Here is a 16,985-nt window from a genome sequence, read left to right on the forward strand (position 1 = left end):
TTTAAAACTGAATGCTCCTGAACATATCATTCAGAAATAACGGTGTGATGAATGGTGTGATTAGCAATGCGAGGTACTGCATTACAGCTGGACGCGAGTTTGCAAGTAACTGAGTGAACAGTAAAAGAATCACTGCAAATATCCTCCTTTTGAGATGATAGATCACCTTCTCTCCATGGGCTCAGCAGCACCCATGGGAGCGTTCCAGCTCTCCATCCTCCCACACCTCTCACCCCCATCCCGTGGCAGCCTGGAGTGGGTGAGATGAGAGCTTCAGAGCCGTTTCCTTGAAGTCTGTGTTGAGAACTCCTTTCCAGGCTGCCCAACTCTTCCAGGAGAGTTTTGAATTAATACTGAGAAGGGGGAGCGGGGGAGCACCGCTGTGGTTGTGTGATTTGGTTGTAAATGCAGCGATGGGGCCTTTCAGCCTGTGAGCCCGCGTGGGTGTTGAGTTAAAGCCATGCATGGATGATGCCTGTTATTTTGTTAGGGTCTCAGAGCGAGGGGTTTTAGCACTTTAATCCTGACTGGCAGTTGGAAGGTTGGTGGTTTCAAACACAGTGGCACGGAGTGGCTGATTTCGCCTCGCTGAAACAATGCACCAGTGTGTCTAGGCTGCCTCACAGAGCCAATAAATCTGTTTTGTTTTGTTTTTCCCCCCCTTCTCTCTCTCTCCCTCTCGCCCTTTCTTCCCCCCAATCCAGGCCAAGACCCGCTGCTACTGCTGAAAACCCTCCAGCTTCTCTGGACAAAGAAAGAGATGAAGAAGGTAAGGCTGTGTAGCGGCCTCCCCTCCTCGCTGCCGATGGTGGCTGCATGCAGAGCATGTCCAGGCACAGAACGTGGGTCAGCCTGCAATTCTTCATGCCTGCTTTCAGTCCCAGCACACAGGGAGTGAAGCCTGCGCGTCTGCAGCGAGGAGCGCAAAGAAAAGGTAGCTCTGTGTGCAGCAAAGGGGCTCCTGTGAAAGAGCTGAAGTGTGCAGGGCTGAGTTGCAAGCAGAAAAAAAAAACCCTCAAAGTTGCTTTTGTTTTCTTTTTTGTCCATTACACTGAGTGTCTTAGGAAGAGTGTGAAGAATGTTTTGAGAAGCCGAAAAAATGAGAGTTGAAGTCAATAGAAAAGTGCTTTTTGCCAAGTGGAATGATATCAAATCCTTTGTGTTCGAGATATTTTTACCCTTTTGTTTTGTTTGATTTGGTTTTGCCTTTTAGAGTGGTGAATGCAATTTACACTGCTTCTCTAAAATTAGTGCTATATTTTTATACAGCACCCTATGGGCTCTACGTGGAGATTTCTCAGAAGGAGTAAAATATACTTCATCTAAATTTGGGAGCTTAAAAGCTAACAAAAACAGTAGATGTATGCCCTTCATGGTTAGTTTCCCATATCAAACTCTGTGCTGCTCAGACAGGTCCAGAGCTGAAATGTTCTTTTCTAAAGAACTCCAAAGCCAGCAGCTCACCGCAGAGCTGTGGAATGTGGGTTGTGTGAAGTGGCAGCTGTGGCTCAGCACACTGGGGTACACACTGCATCCTAGGAACCAGTGTTGGGTCACTCTTCTTGCCTGTTCCCTTCCTGTGGTTTCCAGCCTGAGTAATTAAACCACTGGAAACCCGGCATGAGATGTGCCTTTCCAAACGGCCCGTCACCGCTGTAGACTTGAGCTCAGCAACTGTGAAGCTTTGAGCTTTCTGTCAAGTTTTGTTAGAGTTGCAGGAAAAAAAATATTGTTTGTTAGGTTTTGAGGGCAGCTAATCCCACAGAACAACAGTAAGAAAGAATAATCATCAAAGTCTCTGTTCTGTGTACCCTGGGATACGTGTGGACTGTGAAGAAAAATACTCTGAAAAAGACAAAGCCTCCCACCGGCGTGTCCTTGGGCACAGAGCACCACAGCTTTTCTGCTGAGGATGGAAAAGCACGAGGATCCCCATGAGCCGTGCTGGCAGCTCCGTTTGCTTGCTTCTGGACCAGTCTCTCCAATAAGGTGCACGGTGGTGCAGAGCGTCCGCGCTGCAGCTTCACGGCGGGGCAGGTCTGGCCTCCCAGCGCCCACCCTGCAGTGCAGTACTGGCTGCACAACCACAGCTCTAAGCTTGGGCACTGCATTTCTGAGCCAGGACAAGGTCGTTCTGGGAAGGTGTGGAGCGTGGTTGCTGGAGACAGGCTCAGGAGATGCCTCAAAGGGGGGAAGTGCAGAATGGATGGCCTCAGCGGTATCCAACACGTGCCCATCACAGTGCTACCGGGATGCCCCAGTAGGTTCTCATAACATTACCAGCCTCAGCAAGGCGCCCACAGCAAGGCAGTTTTTCCAGGGGCACCTGCTGCCCTGCCTCTGCGTGCAGCTCAGCACACAGCGCTGCTCGTGTCCTAAGCACACCACTATCCAACATTCCAGTTAAAATAAATGAGGGAAGTTGGCTTAAGTAGAACACAGCTTGCTGCGCTGACATTTAAATGGCAGGGAGCTTCTTTGCCTTATGCTCTGTGTGGGTGTAAGTCAATACTGGCAATTAGCTGATGTGTGAATGAGCTCTATGTGTGAATGACCTCTCTATGAGACGATGCCCATCAGTCTCAAAGCAGTGAAGATCAACAGAAGGAGTGTACCTGTCCTTGGAGTGACGTCAATCCTGGGACATGGTTAAAGAACATGACCATTTCCTACATAAAGACAGTTTTGCAGTAACAAGGATACATCAGCAGAGTGCCCTGAGCTGAGAAATAAGGGACCAAAACTGAACGAAGGACTGTGCGCTTGGAGCACCAGCAAAGTTTTCCAATTCCCATGATCTGTCAGGCTGTAGAAATCCCCCAAGGAGCATTCCCTGCCATGGGAATCCATTGAAATGGAAATGGCAATTACATGTTTGAGAGGAATCCTTCTCTGGCACAGAGAGGAGCCAGGCAGCACAGCACTCTTTCCTCTCTGATTTAGGTGCTTTTTGGTTTTTTGTTTTTTATCTTTTCATCCCAAACCACACATACCATAGTTGAAGTCTTCAGACTGCCAAGAGGTTTGGGGGTAGGCTTTGCCCCTTTTTAAAAGTGGAGCCAATAGGAGTGTGAGGCTCAGTCTGGCCGTGCTGTTAGCACTCTTGCCAGCTGTGTAGGTGTCTGGAGATGCGCTGCGTGTGAAAGCAGGCTTGTGCTCTCGCAGGACGTGGTGTCTGCTGGCGACGGTCCTGCCAAAGGCCAGGCTCAGGATGCAGCTGAAGGAGGAGCTGAGTGGTGTGCTGAAAGCTCTAGTTCGGTCTAAATGTGCTGAAGTGGAGCTTTGGGGGAAAAAAGAGGCCATCTATAAACAGCGCAGTTGAGTTGGCCGGTCGCTTTGTTTTCCTTTGGCTGTTGTGCTGGATATTTGTGGTCGGATAAGAGTTTGCCTGCTCCTTCTGCTGAATCTTGCAGCGAAGCCCTGTGTTTAACATTGCAAATTCTTACCACAGGGAGAAAGCTGTTATCTCAAGTCACATCTTTGTTAGTCATCGGCTTTTTCTTGCTGCATCTAATAATCTAGTGAGAAGGAAACAGTTTCTGTCGTAAACGATAGGTTTTGTGGCTTTTCCCAACATGAAAGACGCTATGGAAAATAACTGCCTTCCAGTAAATATTGTTGATGAACAAAAAAGAACAAATTCACTGGCAAATTTTCTGTAGATTTGCTGTTGCTTTTCATACCATTCTTCAGACTTTATGTTGTTTCCGTTGGAAGCTATGACTGGGGCCATCATATACAGTAAATTACAATTGGTGACTGCAGGCGGGAATGAGCATCTTTTGGGTTTTGCTTTTTAGCCAGAAAAGAAAGAGCAGCTGCTCGTAGTGACTTCTTGTTTTCTGTCTCTGCTTTTGCCTCGCTCCACGCCAGTACCACGCGGTGAAAGGTCCTGTGTGGGTACTGAAGGATGCCACTTCTGCACCCTGCCAACCCTCCGAGCTCCTTGGAAACTACTTCTAATGTAAACATTATAAAGATATTGCTCGGTACTGCTAATTTATCACTTCTACCAGATGGGTAGTAAGTAGCCTATTAACATTCACAAAGTGAGTGTCCAATTCCTTCACATTTCTAAGCACATCACCCTGGGATCCCTAAGATTTATGGTGCAGCATTTTCCCATGTTCCAGGCCCCTTCCTACAGCCTTTAGCTGTGCTGCAGCGTGAGTGCCTGCAGCAGTTACCTTGCTCGGGTGGCCTTGGAGCACAGGAGGACAGATTTCGTTTCTTGGGTGGCAGAGTATGACAGGATGTGAACTTGGATCTTTCTTTTCATTCCTATATGTAAAATCCAAACCATTTCAATGCTCCCACATGTTGAGGAGCTGAGTTATGCCATCGTGGCTCAAGTCAGTATAAAGTCAAACACAAAATTTGTGGCACGGGAGGAGGAGCTCATGTGCTTCGTTACCTGTAGGTCTATCAGAAGATGAGTAGGTTGGTGAGCCCAATTATCTACCTTCCCTACTGCCATTTCCTAATAACGCCCCTTTCTCCTGCTCACTTCTCCCCCTCCCCCAAATCCCAAGCCCCTTTGTCTGCCCCACAGAACAACTTCTCTGTCTTTATGGGATAATTAGTGTGGACAATTGCTGCTTTTCCCATTGGGTTTGAGGTGCAGTGAGCCATGAAGGAATCTGTAATGACATGAAAAGTCACTGGAGGCGCGGATGGTGGCTGAATAGCAACAGTTACCTCTCTGAATAGATTAAATAAAAAAAAAAAATAAAGCTTTGTGTTGAGCTGGGGGAAGGGAGGATTCACTAATCTTTTTGTACATGACAATGTGGTTTTGTATCTCTGCAGCTCAAGGAAGAAATCAGGCGGGGCTTTGCGGGACTGGAGGACCCACTGGCAGGGCTGCTGGACATGCTGGAGAGCAGCGGTGATTGGAAGGGGAAAGGGCATTCCCTCGGGTATTGCATCAGCAGTGAGCTGCAGCTTTGGATGAAAGAGCATCCTGCTGTTCAACAGGTTAGAAAAGGAGAGAGCGAGAGACCTCGGGCAGAGGACAAGGCAGCTGATGTTAATGTCCCTCAAATGGCCCCAGTTTCACCTCATTCCATAGTCTTGTGTCTTCTCTGTGGCCGCATAAGCACACGGTGTGACAAGGTGTAAAACTCCTACTGAGATGTTGTGATCTGGTGATGCTGCTCTGCAAATGGAGTAACAGCAGAAGCTATGATGTGAGAGCCCTGTTTTCCCCTTCCAAGTTGGGATTCCCATCTTTCCAGATCAAACTGTTCTGATCAAGCATGGATCTGATAGCCTTTGCTGGCTGGAGGCATTCCCACTGGAGCTCACATCTCTGCTGTCAGGATAAACCCAATTGCAGCAATCTACTCTGCATATTCTTCCAGTTCTGCAAATAGAAGCCAGTTACTGTACGATTGCTTAACTCCTACCATCTGGTGGGGAGCTTTTATCATTAGGAATGCAGAAAATGGTAACAGTATGGCTTTTCAGATGAATGATTAACTTTGTAATGTTGGGTCGTCAGATTATACGTCCTAATGTTTACCATTCCTTATGCCATCGTGTATTCTGACCTCCCAAGATTTTCCCTGTTTTCTGTGCTTTTACCTTTGAACTGTGAAATGCTTTCATATCTGTTTTGTTTGACTCCTTATTTTTCCGAATGGCTCTTTTTAGACTTTCATCTCTGTTTAGATTCTCTGAGAGAATTGCCATTCCAGTATTGCAAAATGCAGAGAAGTGCTACTGGCACTGAAAATCCTGTGTCATAAGAGAATGGTCGTATAAGACCACAAGGGTTAATGCTTGTGTCTGTGCGTCTTGCTGCAGTGCTTCTGCTTTTCCTGCCCTTCTTGCACCCAGATTGAATTCCTATGCCTGATAGGTGAGATTTCCCTTGAGAGGCATTGCTGTGTGAAAGATTTTCTGCTGGGAATGGAGTGTTAGAATAGCTGTGTTAGAAAAAAATAGCTGTGTTAGAAAAAGAGAGCATTTTTCCAGTTTCATGCTTTGCTTTTGCAATTCTTGCAGAATTACCCTGCAAACATTTAATGTTTTTAAATTGGATGCTGTGAAAAAAACTGCATATCATCTTGTTCTGATTTCTGTTTGCAGACTCCATGGGGAAATTGGAGAATCCCTTCCCAAGGAATTGGCTTCTTCCCCTGTTTAAACAAGCTGAATTTTTAAGTGCCATTGAACTGTAGCCATCTTTACTAAATCTGTGTCTGATTTTTTTTTTAACAGTCTGGCATGAAGCTGAAGAAGCTGCAGGCCCGTGTATTCAGAATACTAGACCAGTGCCCAGCTAATCTTCTTGACCCTCTGATTAGCATTTACCAGCTCCATACAGCAGACCGGAACTATTTGCTTGGACACGTCAGTCATCTTTATCACAGGGGCGATTACAAAGAGGTGGGTCATGTCTTTCAAATAAATTCACCTTCCCAGCTCTCTGGTGCTCTGTTAAGGTCTGTGTCTTTTTTTTGGATGCATTTCAATGTGAATTCCATTTCATCACAGCAGCTGCACGCTGTGAATGGTGCAGCTTAGCATGGTCTTCTCGTGTACATGAGCAGACTGTGCTCAACCTTAGTTTTTATAATAGCTGAGTACAGAATGACCGGGAGTCTTTCTCCTGGAGCTTTTCTGACCTTTGAAAGCAAGGGGTTAATAGGGTCTAATTTGGAGAATTTAAGAGGATGATTGTATTCTTTTTTGTTTTTCTTGTCCTTGGCAGGAGAAGAAGGGATTTTAGTAGCTGGTCATAGATCTGCTATGCTATCTCCTGTCTGCTTGCAGCTACAAGGGGGTGGACAGCCTGTGCTCCCTGACTGCCCGAGCCAAAGGGCTCTGAGCTTGAGGAGATTCCGAGTGTTAATAATATCTTCTAAGTGTGTGTTATTGCTCCTGTATTTTCATTTGAGTGACTGGCAGGAGTTCAGAAAAACCAGAATTTGATGTGTTTTACCTTGTATTTTTGAGTTCTTGCTGCATCTCTGGTATCACAGTGATGTCTTGATATCCTTGGAGTGTTTTCAGGGGCAAAATGCAGTACTGTTCATGATTTCTTTTTCTTTTTTTTTGACAAAAAAGTATAAGTTCGTTTCTTTTCACAGGGAAGTTGTTTGCTTTGACTGTGTAAAGCATCCTGATCTTGCATAGAATAGAAAAGTGAAAGAGCATTTTTATGCCCTGTTCTTCAGTAAAGCCTAACTCCCTTGTGATCATGGAATTCCATCCTTGCTGGTTTTGTGAATACAGAAAGAAGGCTATTTCATATTTGATTACAGGTCTGCAGGTAGTTACTTGAAGCTTACTCTTTTGTTCAGTAACTCTTTGAACACGAGTGTTTGAAAATCTTAACAAGAGCGTATTATTTGAGTATATTTGAGTGTGATTTTTAAACTTGTGACTTCAAAGATAGCTATTGTTTTCTTTTAGAATTGCAAATCTTTTTAGATCAGTTTTTTGGAAAGCTCTGTTTTTTTTGGTGGAATTATTTGTTCTGTTCTTTCTTCCTCAGAGAAGCTTACTTGCTAGTTATTCCAAGTGTGAAGAACAGGAAACCTCAACTGGTGATTATTCTCAGCCATAACTTTCTTCTAGTTCTGTTTTACTGCCAGAAGGATGAATAGAATTATCTTCAAGAATAACAGGAAATCTTTTGTTCTCCTTGGAGATTGATTGTACCTAATTTCACAGAATCACAGAATTGTAGGGGTTGGAAGGGACCTCCAGAGCTCATGGAGTCCAACCCCCTGCCAAAGCAGGTTCCCTACAGCAGGTCGCACAGGTCGGCATCCAGGCAGGTCTTGAACATCTCCAGAGAAGGAGACTCCACCACCTCCTTGCAGCCTGTTCCAGTGCTCTGTCACCTCACTGCACAGAAGTTCCTTCGCACATTGGTGCAGAACTTCCTATGCTGCAGTTTCCGGCCGTTTCCCCTCGTCCTGTCTCCACTCACCACTGAAAAGAGTCCGGCCTCGCCATTCTGCCCCCCACACCTCAGATATTTGTAGACCTGGATCAGGTCCCCTCTCAGTAAGCAGCTTTCACAGCAGCTGTGCTGAAAGAACCTAGCTCTGAACACCTATGGCAGGCTGTGTCTTGTGTTTTCATCCTGTGCTTCCCCATCTTTCACATGGGATAGTAAAGCAGATTCAAATGCAAGTTTTCTGGCAATTGTGTGTCTCACCTGAAAGGACAGATGTTCTTATAAATCCTTACTTTCATTATTTATTTTCAGGCCCACTTGCTGTTCTACAATAAGGCACCAGACTTTTATTCTAGATCACATAATTCCGTTTACCTGTTCTGATGCATTTTGTTCTCTGTGTGCACTCTTAGAGGTCCGCAGCTTTGCTCTGCTGGTTGAGGTTCCTTTCCTTCACAGAGATTTAAGGTGAAGAACCTCTTTAGAAAATGAGACCCCAGAGACTGCTGGGGATGACACGGCAGTTATTTGGATCTGAAGCACATCCGAACCTCCCTGCACTGTTTCCTATTAGTAGCAGATCGGGTCAGAAGCTGAACCAATTTGTTGAATACACCAGCCTGAAGTTTTGCAGTTGAGATGAGCAGCTCCTTGGAGCAGCCTGCTGTAGCAGTAGGCCCTGACCTTTCAAGGTGCAGCTATTGTGTGGTTCATAACAGGAAGAAAAATCATCAGCCATGAGAAGAGACGGTACATTTGTTGGGAGGTGGTGCAGGTGAGGAAACATTTATTCCAGTGTAGCAGTGCAGAACAGCAGCTGTAGTTGGGAGGCACCTGATGGAAATGCAGGATCAGGTGAGCCGCCAGTGGATGGCACTATTGCTCCCGTGACTCCAAGAGCCAGCTGATAAGTGATAGCTGAAGTAAAAAAACGGACATAAAAGTGTGCTTTGGAGTCGTCTGGCACATTTGGGGTTTTTATCCATTCTTTTGTGAATGAGGTTTGCAGCTGCTGGAGGAAGACAGTCTGAGGCCTTGCATGGCTACCTGTGGGGAAGAGCAGGGAAGAGGGTTTCCAAGCTCGCTCCTCATGGCCTGTAGAAGATTGAAACTCCTCTTTTAGAGGAAGATCTGGATGGATGGGTTGTGACATCCCTCCCTGGTGGCTCCGGCTGAGATGTCTCCAGCTGCAAACCCTCCTGGGCCTGCTTTGAGGCACCCTGTGTCCCTGGGACCTGGACGGCCATGAGGCACCGTGTGCCCATGGGATGGGGCGCCCAGGAGGCACCGTGTGCCCATGGGATGGGGCGCCCAGGAGGCACCGTGTGTCCATGGGATGGGGCGCCCATGAGGCGCTGTGTGTCCATGGGATGGGATGCCCAGGAGGCACCGTGTGCCCATGGGATGGGATGCCCAGGAGGCACCGTGTGCCCATGGGATGGGATGCCCAGGAGGCACCGTGTGCCCATGGGATGGGATGCCCAGGAGGCACCGTGTGCCCATGGGATGGGATGCCCAGGAGGCACTGCACATCAGGCAGGACCGGGCGGCTGGCGGCACCGCAGCCTTTCATCGGCAGCTCCTCGGGCGCGTGGCCCCGGTGCCGGTGGACGGCTTTGTGGGAAGGCCGATGGCTGCTGGTGGGGCCGGGACAATGCGGGGATTCAGCAGACCGGGGGTAATGCAGTGCGAGCGAGTCTGTAAGAGGCCCTGAATAGGCCAGGCTGTGCTTGAGAAGAATGAGGGGTAGGCAGAAGGCAAGCTAGTGTTTCATGATCATCTTATGTTACACTTCAGCCTTTCAAAGAGTGTCTGGGGCTGGTTGAATGAACCTCTCTTGCACTGCGAATGCGGGAGGCTAAAGACAAAGGAGACTCTTGTCACTCGCAGGCCCCTTTCGGGAATAAAAGCCATTGTCACATGAACAGGGGCAGTCTGGCAGGCTGTGCATGCTTCAGTGCCCCATGATATCGCTAAGTCTCAGCAGAAATCACATTCAGGGCCCTGTCAGCTTTGATTAGCGGGGTCTCATGACTTAATGTGCTGCGATATTTCATGTCTAAGGGTGGCGGCTGTCTTTCTGTGGAATGAATGCCCTCTATTGTCCGCAGAGTTATTTTATTTACATTTTTTTAAACAGCTTATAAAGGTAAAAAGATAGCTGTGCTTAAAAAAAAAAATCAAATTCCTTTGCTTCTGGATCAGTAGTAAGTGCTGCTCGGGTCAGATACAGTGAAACTTGTTTTCACAGTCAGCATCAAAGTTCTCATCTTGTTTAACAGCTTTATAGTAAATTCTGAACAGGTGGCAGCGGAGCTGGGTTTAGGAAGGAAACAATAAATAATCTTTTTAGCCTCTGACAAGCAGAAATATTCCTGGGCCCGAGAGCTCCCAGTCCGACTGCCCCGCCGTGCCTGGCCGTGCTTCTTCGCCCCGCCGTCCGTTGGTCTCTTAAACAGGAACGCAGGTCGGAGCTGTCAGTGCAGTGGGCACTATTTGCTTTTCAGCAAATTGCTGTTGTCTGTTCGGATTTCTCTGTTTTCTAAAGCTGAGTGTATTTTTCTACGGATGCTTTGTCTGTTAGTTTATACAGAAAGGGGAGGTTGATTCTATACATTAAGATCCTTTAATATTTGCTATTTCAGTTAGAATAGTGTGGGTTACCCTATTGAAATTCAGTCATTACAATGTGTTGTAAAAGAAGTTAGAATAGCTGCTGAAAAGGCTTCACAGGCGCAAAATACAAAGTTTCTGTCAGCAGCACACTGTAATACACAAGTTGTTTGATAGTTCAGCAGGAAGAGAATTTGACCAAAGATCAGCTGAACTTGAAGGAATACAAATATGCTAAGTCTGGACAAGCATAATTCAATCAGCAGCGTGTCCTTAAGTGCTTGTCTGCAGGGATGTTTTGAACACTGTTTCAGAGATGGTGTCCTTGTAGTCCTCGTCGTAGTGGTGCTGGAGTATACACTGTGTATGTGTGTAAATCTAGCAGTATAAGTCAGTGTTAAAATTCATTGGACACCTTAATGGATGTTCAGATTTTGGATTTCTTCACTCTGAACTTTTTGAGCTATTCTCAGGTCTGTGAAAATGTCTCTGATATTGCTTTGTTCTCCAGTTCCCCACCTTAATTGTTCATTTCATGTGGTATTTCTGTGCACTTTAGGATATAAAATGTACACACTTGATCTTCTTGTTTCTTTTAAATTAAACAGTATGGTGAGGAAACCAAGGAAAATGTAACAGGAGGTATTTCTCCTGTAAAGATGATAGAGCTGGTCTCAATCTTTTCTTCCTGTCAACCTACTGTTGTGGCACATTACCTGCAAGATGCAGAGCCACGCTCTGCTCCAGGCCTGTTCCAAACACTGCAGCATCTTCTGCTGAGGTGCTTGGGAAGGAGCTTGTATGTTGGTGAGAAGTAATAATTCAGATGACACTGTGCTGCCTTTGCTGTGACACTGGGATCTTGGCAAGCAAAGAGAGGGCTTCTGAGAAAAGGTGTGAAAGTGCAGAAGATCTAAACGCAGAGAGTCTGGGTCTGGAGAACCTGGTGAAGGTGAGCGGCCTGTGAGCACAGGAAACCTGAGCAGTGGGAGAGGTTCACTGAGTTGTAAGTGTGCACTGAGCAGTTAAACCAAGGTTAAAAATGCTTTGAGTGACCTGAGGAAATCAGTGTTTGTTTCAGTTCCCTCCTCCCTTTACCTGTATACACCTGTATTCCAACCTCGACTTCTGCCTCTCTACCTCAAATTCTTTGTCTATGACTAACCCATCACTGCTTGCTTTTGACTGTCTCACCCTTTATAAAACGTGGCCATGCTCTCTTGAGAGTGGACCTGGTAAATCTCATGCTTTTCGTGTTTCTGAAGATCTTCGTATGGACAGCTGTGTATATCGTATACTCTTTTAGCAGGAAGTAATTAAACATATAACTTGATGTCATGCACTGTGCAGCAATGCTTTCTGAGAGTTTGTGCAGAGCTGATTAGCCACAAGTTTGAAAAGAGCGATTGTGAAAACACAAAACAGATGTTCCCAATGATTAATAAGTGTGTGCCTTTTACTCAGTTATTTCTACCGTTGTATGTATCTCTGCTTTGATCACCGTGATTCTTCCTAGAGCTGGCGCTGAGTCCTCCTCTGCAAATCTCAGTCTGTTCTTTGGTTTGTTCGATGGCTTGTCAGAAATTCCTTCACTATTTGTTCAGAAACACTTCAGTAAGTGAAGCACAGGCATATTTACCTTTGTGTTGTCTCAACTTGCTTACAACAGGACCAAGTAATGCAGCAGTCATCACAAACTGTTTGTGTCTGTCCTTCATCATCACTCCAAGCAGTGTTACTAGCAAGAGGTTATTCCTCTGATGCTAACCCCACCGTGGGAAAATTGCCTAAATTGTCAGCATAGACACCACCCAAGTGCGCATAGCCTTGCAGATAAGATCTTGTGTGGCTTCCTGCGCTTCGTACTGTATGTGGAAAGAACAGTCATTTTTAGATGAGACAGAGCCAAACGCATTCAAAACAAGCGGAGAGGATCAGGTATTGATGTGTGTGTGTTCACTTAGAAACTGTCACCATTTTCTCATGATCTTGTTCTTGCAGTCGCATGACTCGAAGAGTGGAGGTTGTGCAGCAGCAGCGCCTCGTGCTTGGCCTGAATGCATCAAATCAGTGTCCCTTCCCCCCATGCTGTGGTCTATTGCACCTCCACACTTTCTAGATAAAAATTAAAGCAGTATTCAAATTCTTCAAATTCTTCTCCATCTTCATCCAGCCCTTCTCCGCTGTATTTTGAAGTGCTCACCTTCAGTAAGCAAAACAGCAACTAATTTTCAAAACAGGATTTTTGCTTTCTCCATCCTTATTTAAAGAATGACCCAAAGCTCCTTGAAAACAATCAGAAGTCTCAAAAACTCAGATGAGATCTGAGTCAGATTATGCTTCATCACCTTTTTGTCCTGTACTAAGCAGTGGCTTCATCTCATTTCCTGTATGCTTGGGAACAAATGGCAAGAGTGGGATGCAGTGCTGGGGCAGTTGGGGTTTTAGTGCAGGTCAGACGCTTTACAACTGTTTACGAGGTGGATGGTGATAGGACAAGGGGAATGGTCTTACACTGAGACAGGGGAGGTTTAGGTTGGATGTTAGGAGGAAGTTTTTCCCCCAGAGGGTGGTGAGGCACTGGCACAGGTTGCCCAAGGAGGCTGTGGATGCCCCATCCCTGCAGGCATTCAAGGCCAGGCTGGATGTGGCTCTGGGCAGCCTGGGCTGCTGGTTGGTGACCTGCACACAGCAGGGGGTTGGGACTGGATGAGCGCTGTGCTCCTTTGCAACACAGGCCATTCTAGGATTCTGTGAGTCTATGATAAGTTGTAGCATACTAGAATTCAGCAGAGCTTTCTGGTGTTCCCATGCAGAAGTTGTCTTTTTGCTCTTGTTACTCAGCTGGTGATTTGGGGAAGACATCTGCTGCTTAGGATTTCCGTTGCCTTGCAGATCCAACCCGACTCTGGGGATCTGTAGGCAGACAGACATGACTGTTAGCTTCCAGCCCTGCGGCTGGTCTGCTCACACAGCTTGCCGGGTGCCACATATGGGGAAACACTTGGTTCTTGGATGGGGAGGGGGATTCTCACCATTTCAGTTGCAGCATGCTGTCTGCCTCATTAATGTGTTTGTTTTCTAACTACAAAATGAATCTGCGAGTGAGGTGTGAGCTTTTCTGGAGATCTTATCATCTCTAAACAGACTGTTAAAAATAGGGTCGTTTTACACAAAACTTGTTTGTGGAGTGAAACGATTCAAAACACGATAATAACAAAACAGAATCTTAAAATAGCCTAAAGTTGAGACCACAGGCACAGCTGCCAAGCACTTTCATCTTTATTACAGCTACTCATATCTCTTCTCTTATTATTCCCATTGTAAACACACTGATTTTATCTAAGTTTTCCTCCCTATTCAGCCAGCCAGCCCATGTCAGTGCACCCCGCAGCCCAGCTGCTTGTTCCTAAGGCCTGGGCTGCACGTCCCCATCCAGCACAGCAGTGTGCAGGGCTGAGGCGTGGAACTGCCCCAGGTGGGTGAGTGTCCTCTGAGTGCCAGGAGCAGGCTGTGCTGCAGCAGCGTTTGAAGATTGGCGTCTCCCATGTTGGCTGAGTGTCATCACTGTGCCCTGCATGAAAGAGGTGAAGCCATGCTAACACAGTGCGTGCTGACCTCATTAGGGCACCTGTACTCATAGTGGAGGTGCAGGTAACACCACTCCAGTTAGATAACGGTTCTGCAATTAGGTTAATGTGAACGTGCGTGTCAGCATTAAAAAGCTATTGTGGAAACCACTGCACGCTTGCATGCTGAGGCTCACAGATTACTTGTTTCATAACAAATGGTGAAAGGAGACTTTTAGAGGTTCAGGTCTCCTTTTTTTGTTATTCAGCTAGTGGAGATAGAAGGGAAGGGAAGGGAAGGGAAGGGAAGGGAAGGGAAGGGAAGGGAAGGGAAGGGAAGGGAAGGGAAGGGAAGGGAAGGGAAGGGAAGGGAAGGGAAGGGAAGGGAAGGGAAGGGAAGGGAAGGGAAGGGAAGGGAAGGGAAGGGAAGGGAAGGGAAGGGAAGGGAAGGGAAGGGAAGGGAAGGGAAGGGAAGGGAGGGGAAGGGAAGGGAAGGGAAGGGAAGGGAAGGGAGGGGAAGGGAAGGGAGGGGAAGGGAGGGGAAGGGAGGGGAAGGGAGGGGAAGGGGTTTTGGAGACACAAAGCTCTTCTGTGCATCCAAAGCAGACGTAGCAATGCTCAGCCTGTATACAACCTGAGAACGATCTCTGTGCTTGCACTTTGTGATATCAGTCTGGTAATTTCAAAGAAAAGAGACTTATGCACATGATGAAGCAGAGCAGTTTAGGCCCTAAACTGGGGTGGGATTTTAGTTATCAGATCTGGAGTGAGAATTTCACAGAATGGCCGGGGTTGGAAGGGACCTCAACCATCATGAATTTCCAACCCCCTGCCACACACAGGGCCACCAACCTCCACATTTCACAGCAGCCCAGGCTGCCCAGGGCCCCATCCAACCTGGCCTTGAACACCTCCAGGGATGGACGGGGCATCACAGCCTCTCTGGGCAGCTGTTCCAGCTCCTCACCACTCTCATAGCAAAGAACTTCCCCCTGACATCAACCTCAATCTTCCCTCCCACAACTTCGAACCATTTCCCCTTGTCCTGCAGTTATCAACCCTTTCAAAGAGTTGAGAATTTGTTGCAGTTATGTGGGCTGGGATGCTGTAATGTGACTTTCTGTTCAGTACCTGATTTGTAGCATACAGTCACTGTATTAATGTTAATTCCTAAAGTTCTTTGGTTGATTTCTTTTTTGGATATCAATCCTGGGCAGTCAGTGATGCAGTGTTTGTTTGCTTAAAAAAAATAGAAAAATGTTTTCCCACTGACAGTGGGGCATCTCTGTGGTTCTGGCCAGTCAGACAGACCAACTCAGGTGGTATGTGTTGTTTATTTGCTTTTGTACACAGTCCTCAGTGCAGGGGATGTGGAACACGTGGATTTCCCTGGAGGAAATGCAACCCACAGCTTTGTTGTGAGCAGTGCTGGCTCTGCAGTGCTGGGCTGAGTCTGCAGGACTTGTGAATCCAGCGATTACACGAGGTGTCACTTGAATGGTAGGAGAGGTCCCAGAAAAAGGTATAAAGGTGTGTTCCTACTCCACTCCGGTAGTTTTTCTTGTTAAATTTTTCTGTACATGTTTTGTGAAAGTGAGGTGTAAATGTGAGGTTTGCATTTGCACTTCTACTGTTATACCTTTGTTTATGTATTCTAACAAGTAGCAGATCAAGAAGGCCATCCATGAAAAAAGGAATCCATAATATTCATTATCTCTTTCTCTCAAAGCAAAATGAATGACAGAATAGAAACCCGTCTAAGAGCATAGCTTGGTCTGTAAGTCCCACCTTACTGTTTTTATCCTCATCTGAATAAATTGGCATTTGTGACCTCTGCTGATAAAAGACTCTTTTCCTGTGGCTGCTGCTTAGTGTAAAGCATGCTGCAGGAGGCTCAGAGGTGCAGCACCATCAAACATGTACATTTACAACCAGCTTGGAAAATAGGGAATTTCTTCACAGAGAGAGCGGTGCGGTGCTGGAACAGCTGCCCAGAGAGGCTGTGGATGCTCCATCCCTGGAAGCGTTCAAGGCCAGGTTGGATGCAGCCTAGATCTAGAGGCTGGTAGCCCTGCATGGCAGAAGGGCTGGAACTTGATGATCCTTGGGGTCCCCTCCAACCCAAGGCATTCTGTGATTCTGTGCCTCTAAGATTGGACTTAGGAAGTTATGGCGGATCAAGTTTTTTGATATTATAGAATAATTGTTTGATATTGGATATTGTTACAAAATATCCTCCTTGGCTAGGCTTCTCCAAGCACTTTGCTTTCTCCCTCTTTCTGCCAGACAGCCTGATCTTTGGTTTTACACTGCTCACAGCATGCATTGTTGCCACGGGTGCTTTGGTACATTTTGAAGTGGACTGTACGTGGACAGATGTTTGTACTTGAAAACCTAACAGAAGTAATTATCTGACAGACACTTTCTGTAATAGCATATATACTTCAGTGTGAAATAGTGCCTGTTTACCCACTGTGTTATTCTTTTCCTAAATACACGTTTTTTTAATTATTTTCTAGGCAGCCATCCTGAGTATTAAGCTAAAACTACAGTCAGATCAAGATGTGGAGAAGGTGAGTCATTTCCTCTGCAAATTTCTCTGTCTTCAGATCCACCTTTTGCTAAGCAGGAATTCCATCAAAGCCCTCTAAGTTGTGATGTGTTTCACTTGAGGCTTTATCTCGTTTGCAAGAAGTCACTGCTCCATGGCTAAAGTACCTTTACCTCTAGAGGAGTGACAGAGTATATTTTGTTAGGCCCTTTACTAGACTGTTTTCCTACTTAGAGCCACTACAATCAAAAATTCTAGCTGTGTTCTTGGCAAATAATCATTTTGGTAAAGTTTATTGGTTTTACTGCTTTGAAGCTTTGCCACTTTCTCTAATAGT

At 46.3% G+C, this 16,985-nt stretch overlaps 2 protein-coding genes across 15 annotated transcripts in view; one reads left to right on the top strand and one right to left on the bottom strand.

Annotated features, from left to right (window-relative positions):
- The window catches only part of NDOR1 (NADPH dependent diflavin oxidoreductase 1), a 235,727-nt gene that overhangs the window by 140,711 nt on the left and 78,031 nt on the right, over positions 1-16,985 (bottom strand). The gene's annotated exons all lie outside the window — the stretch shown is intronic.
- EXD3 (exonuclease 3'-5' domain containing 3) overlaps positions 1-16,985 on the top strand; it is a 243,553-nt gene that overhangs the window by 78,581 nt on the left and 147,987 nt on the right. For 10 of the 14 annotated variants that reach the window (XM_052681286.1, XM_052681279.1, XM_052681287.1 and 7 more), the window contains 4 exons: positions 705-769; positions 4,810-4,977; positions 6,226-6,393; positions 16,617-16,670. In XM_052681286.1, coding sequence (XP_052537246.1) covers positions 761-769; positions 4,810-4,977; positions 6,226-6,393; positions 16,617-16,670 — 399 coding nt within the window. In that variant the 5' untranslated portion in view covers positions 705-760. Of the gene's footprint in view, positions 1-704; positions 770-3,852; positions 3,965-4,809; positions 4,978-5,657; positions 5,864-6,225; positions 6,394-7,097; positions 7,280-16,616; positions 16,671-16,985 lie in introns of those variants that run through there. The other 4 variants (XM_052681285.1, XM_052681288.1, XM_052681290.1 and 1 more) reach the window with 4 other exon arrangements.

Source organism: Tympanuchus pallidicinctus, unplaced genomic scaffold, assembly GCF_026119805.1.
Source record: "Tympanuchus pallidicinctus isolate F22 unplaced genomic scaffold, pur_lepc_1.0 scaffold19, whole genome shotgun sequence".
Taxonomy (NCBI): domain Eukaryota; kingdom Metazoa; phylum Chordata; class Aves; order Galliformes; family Phasianidae; genus Tympanuchus; species Tympanuchus pallidicinctus.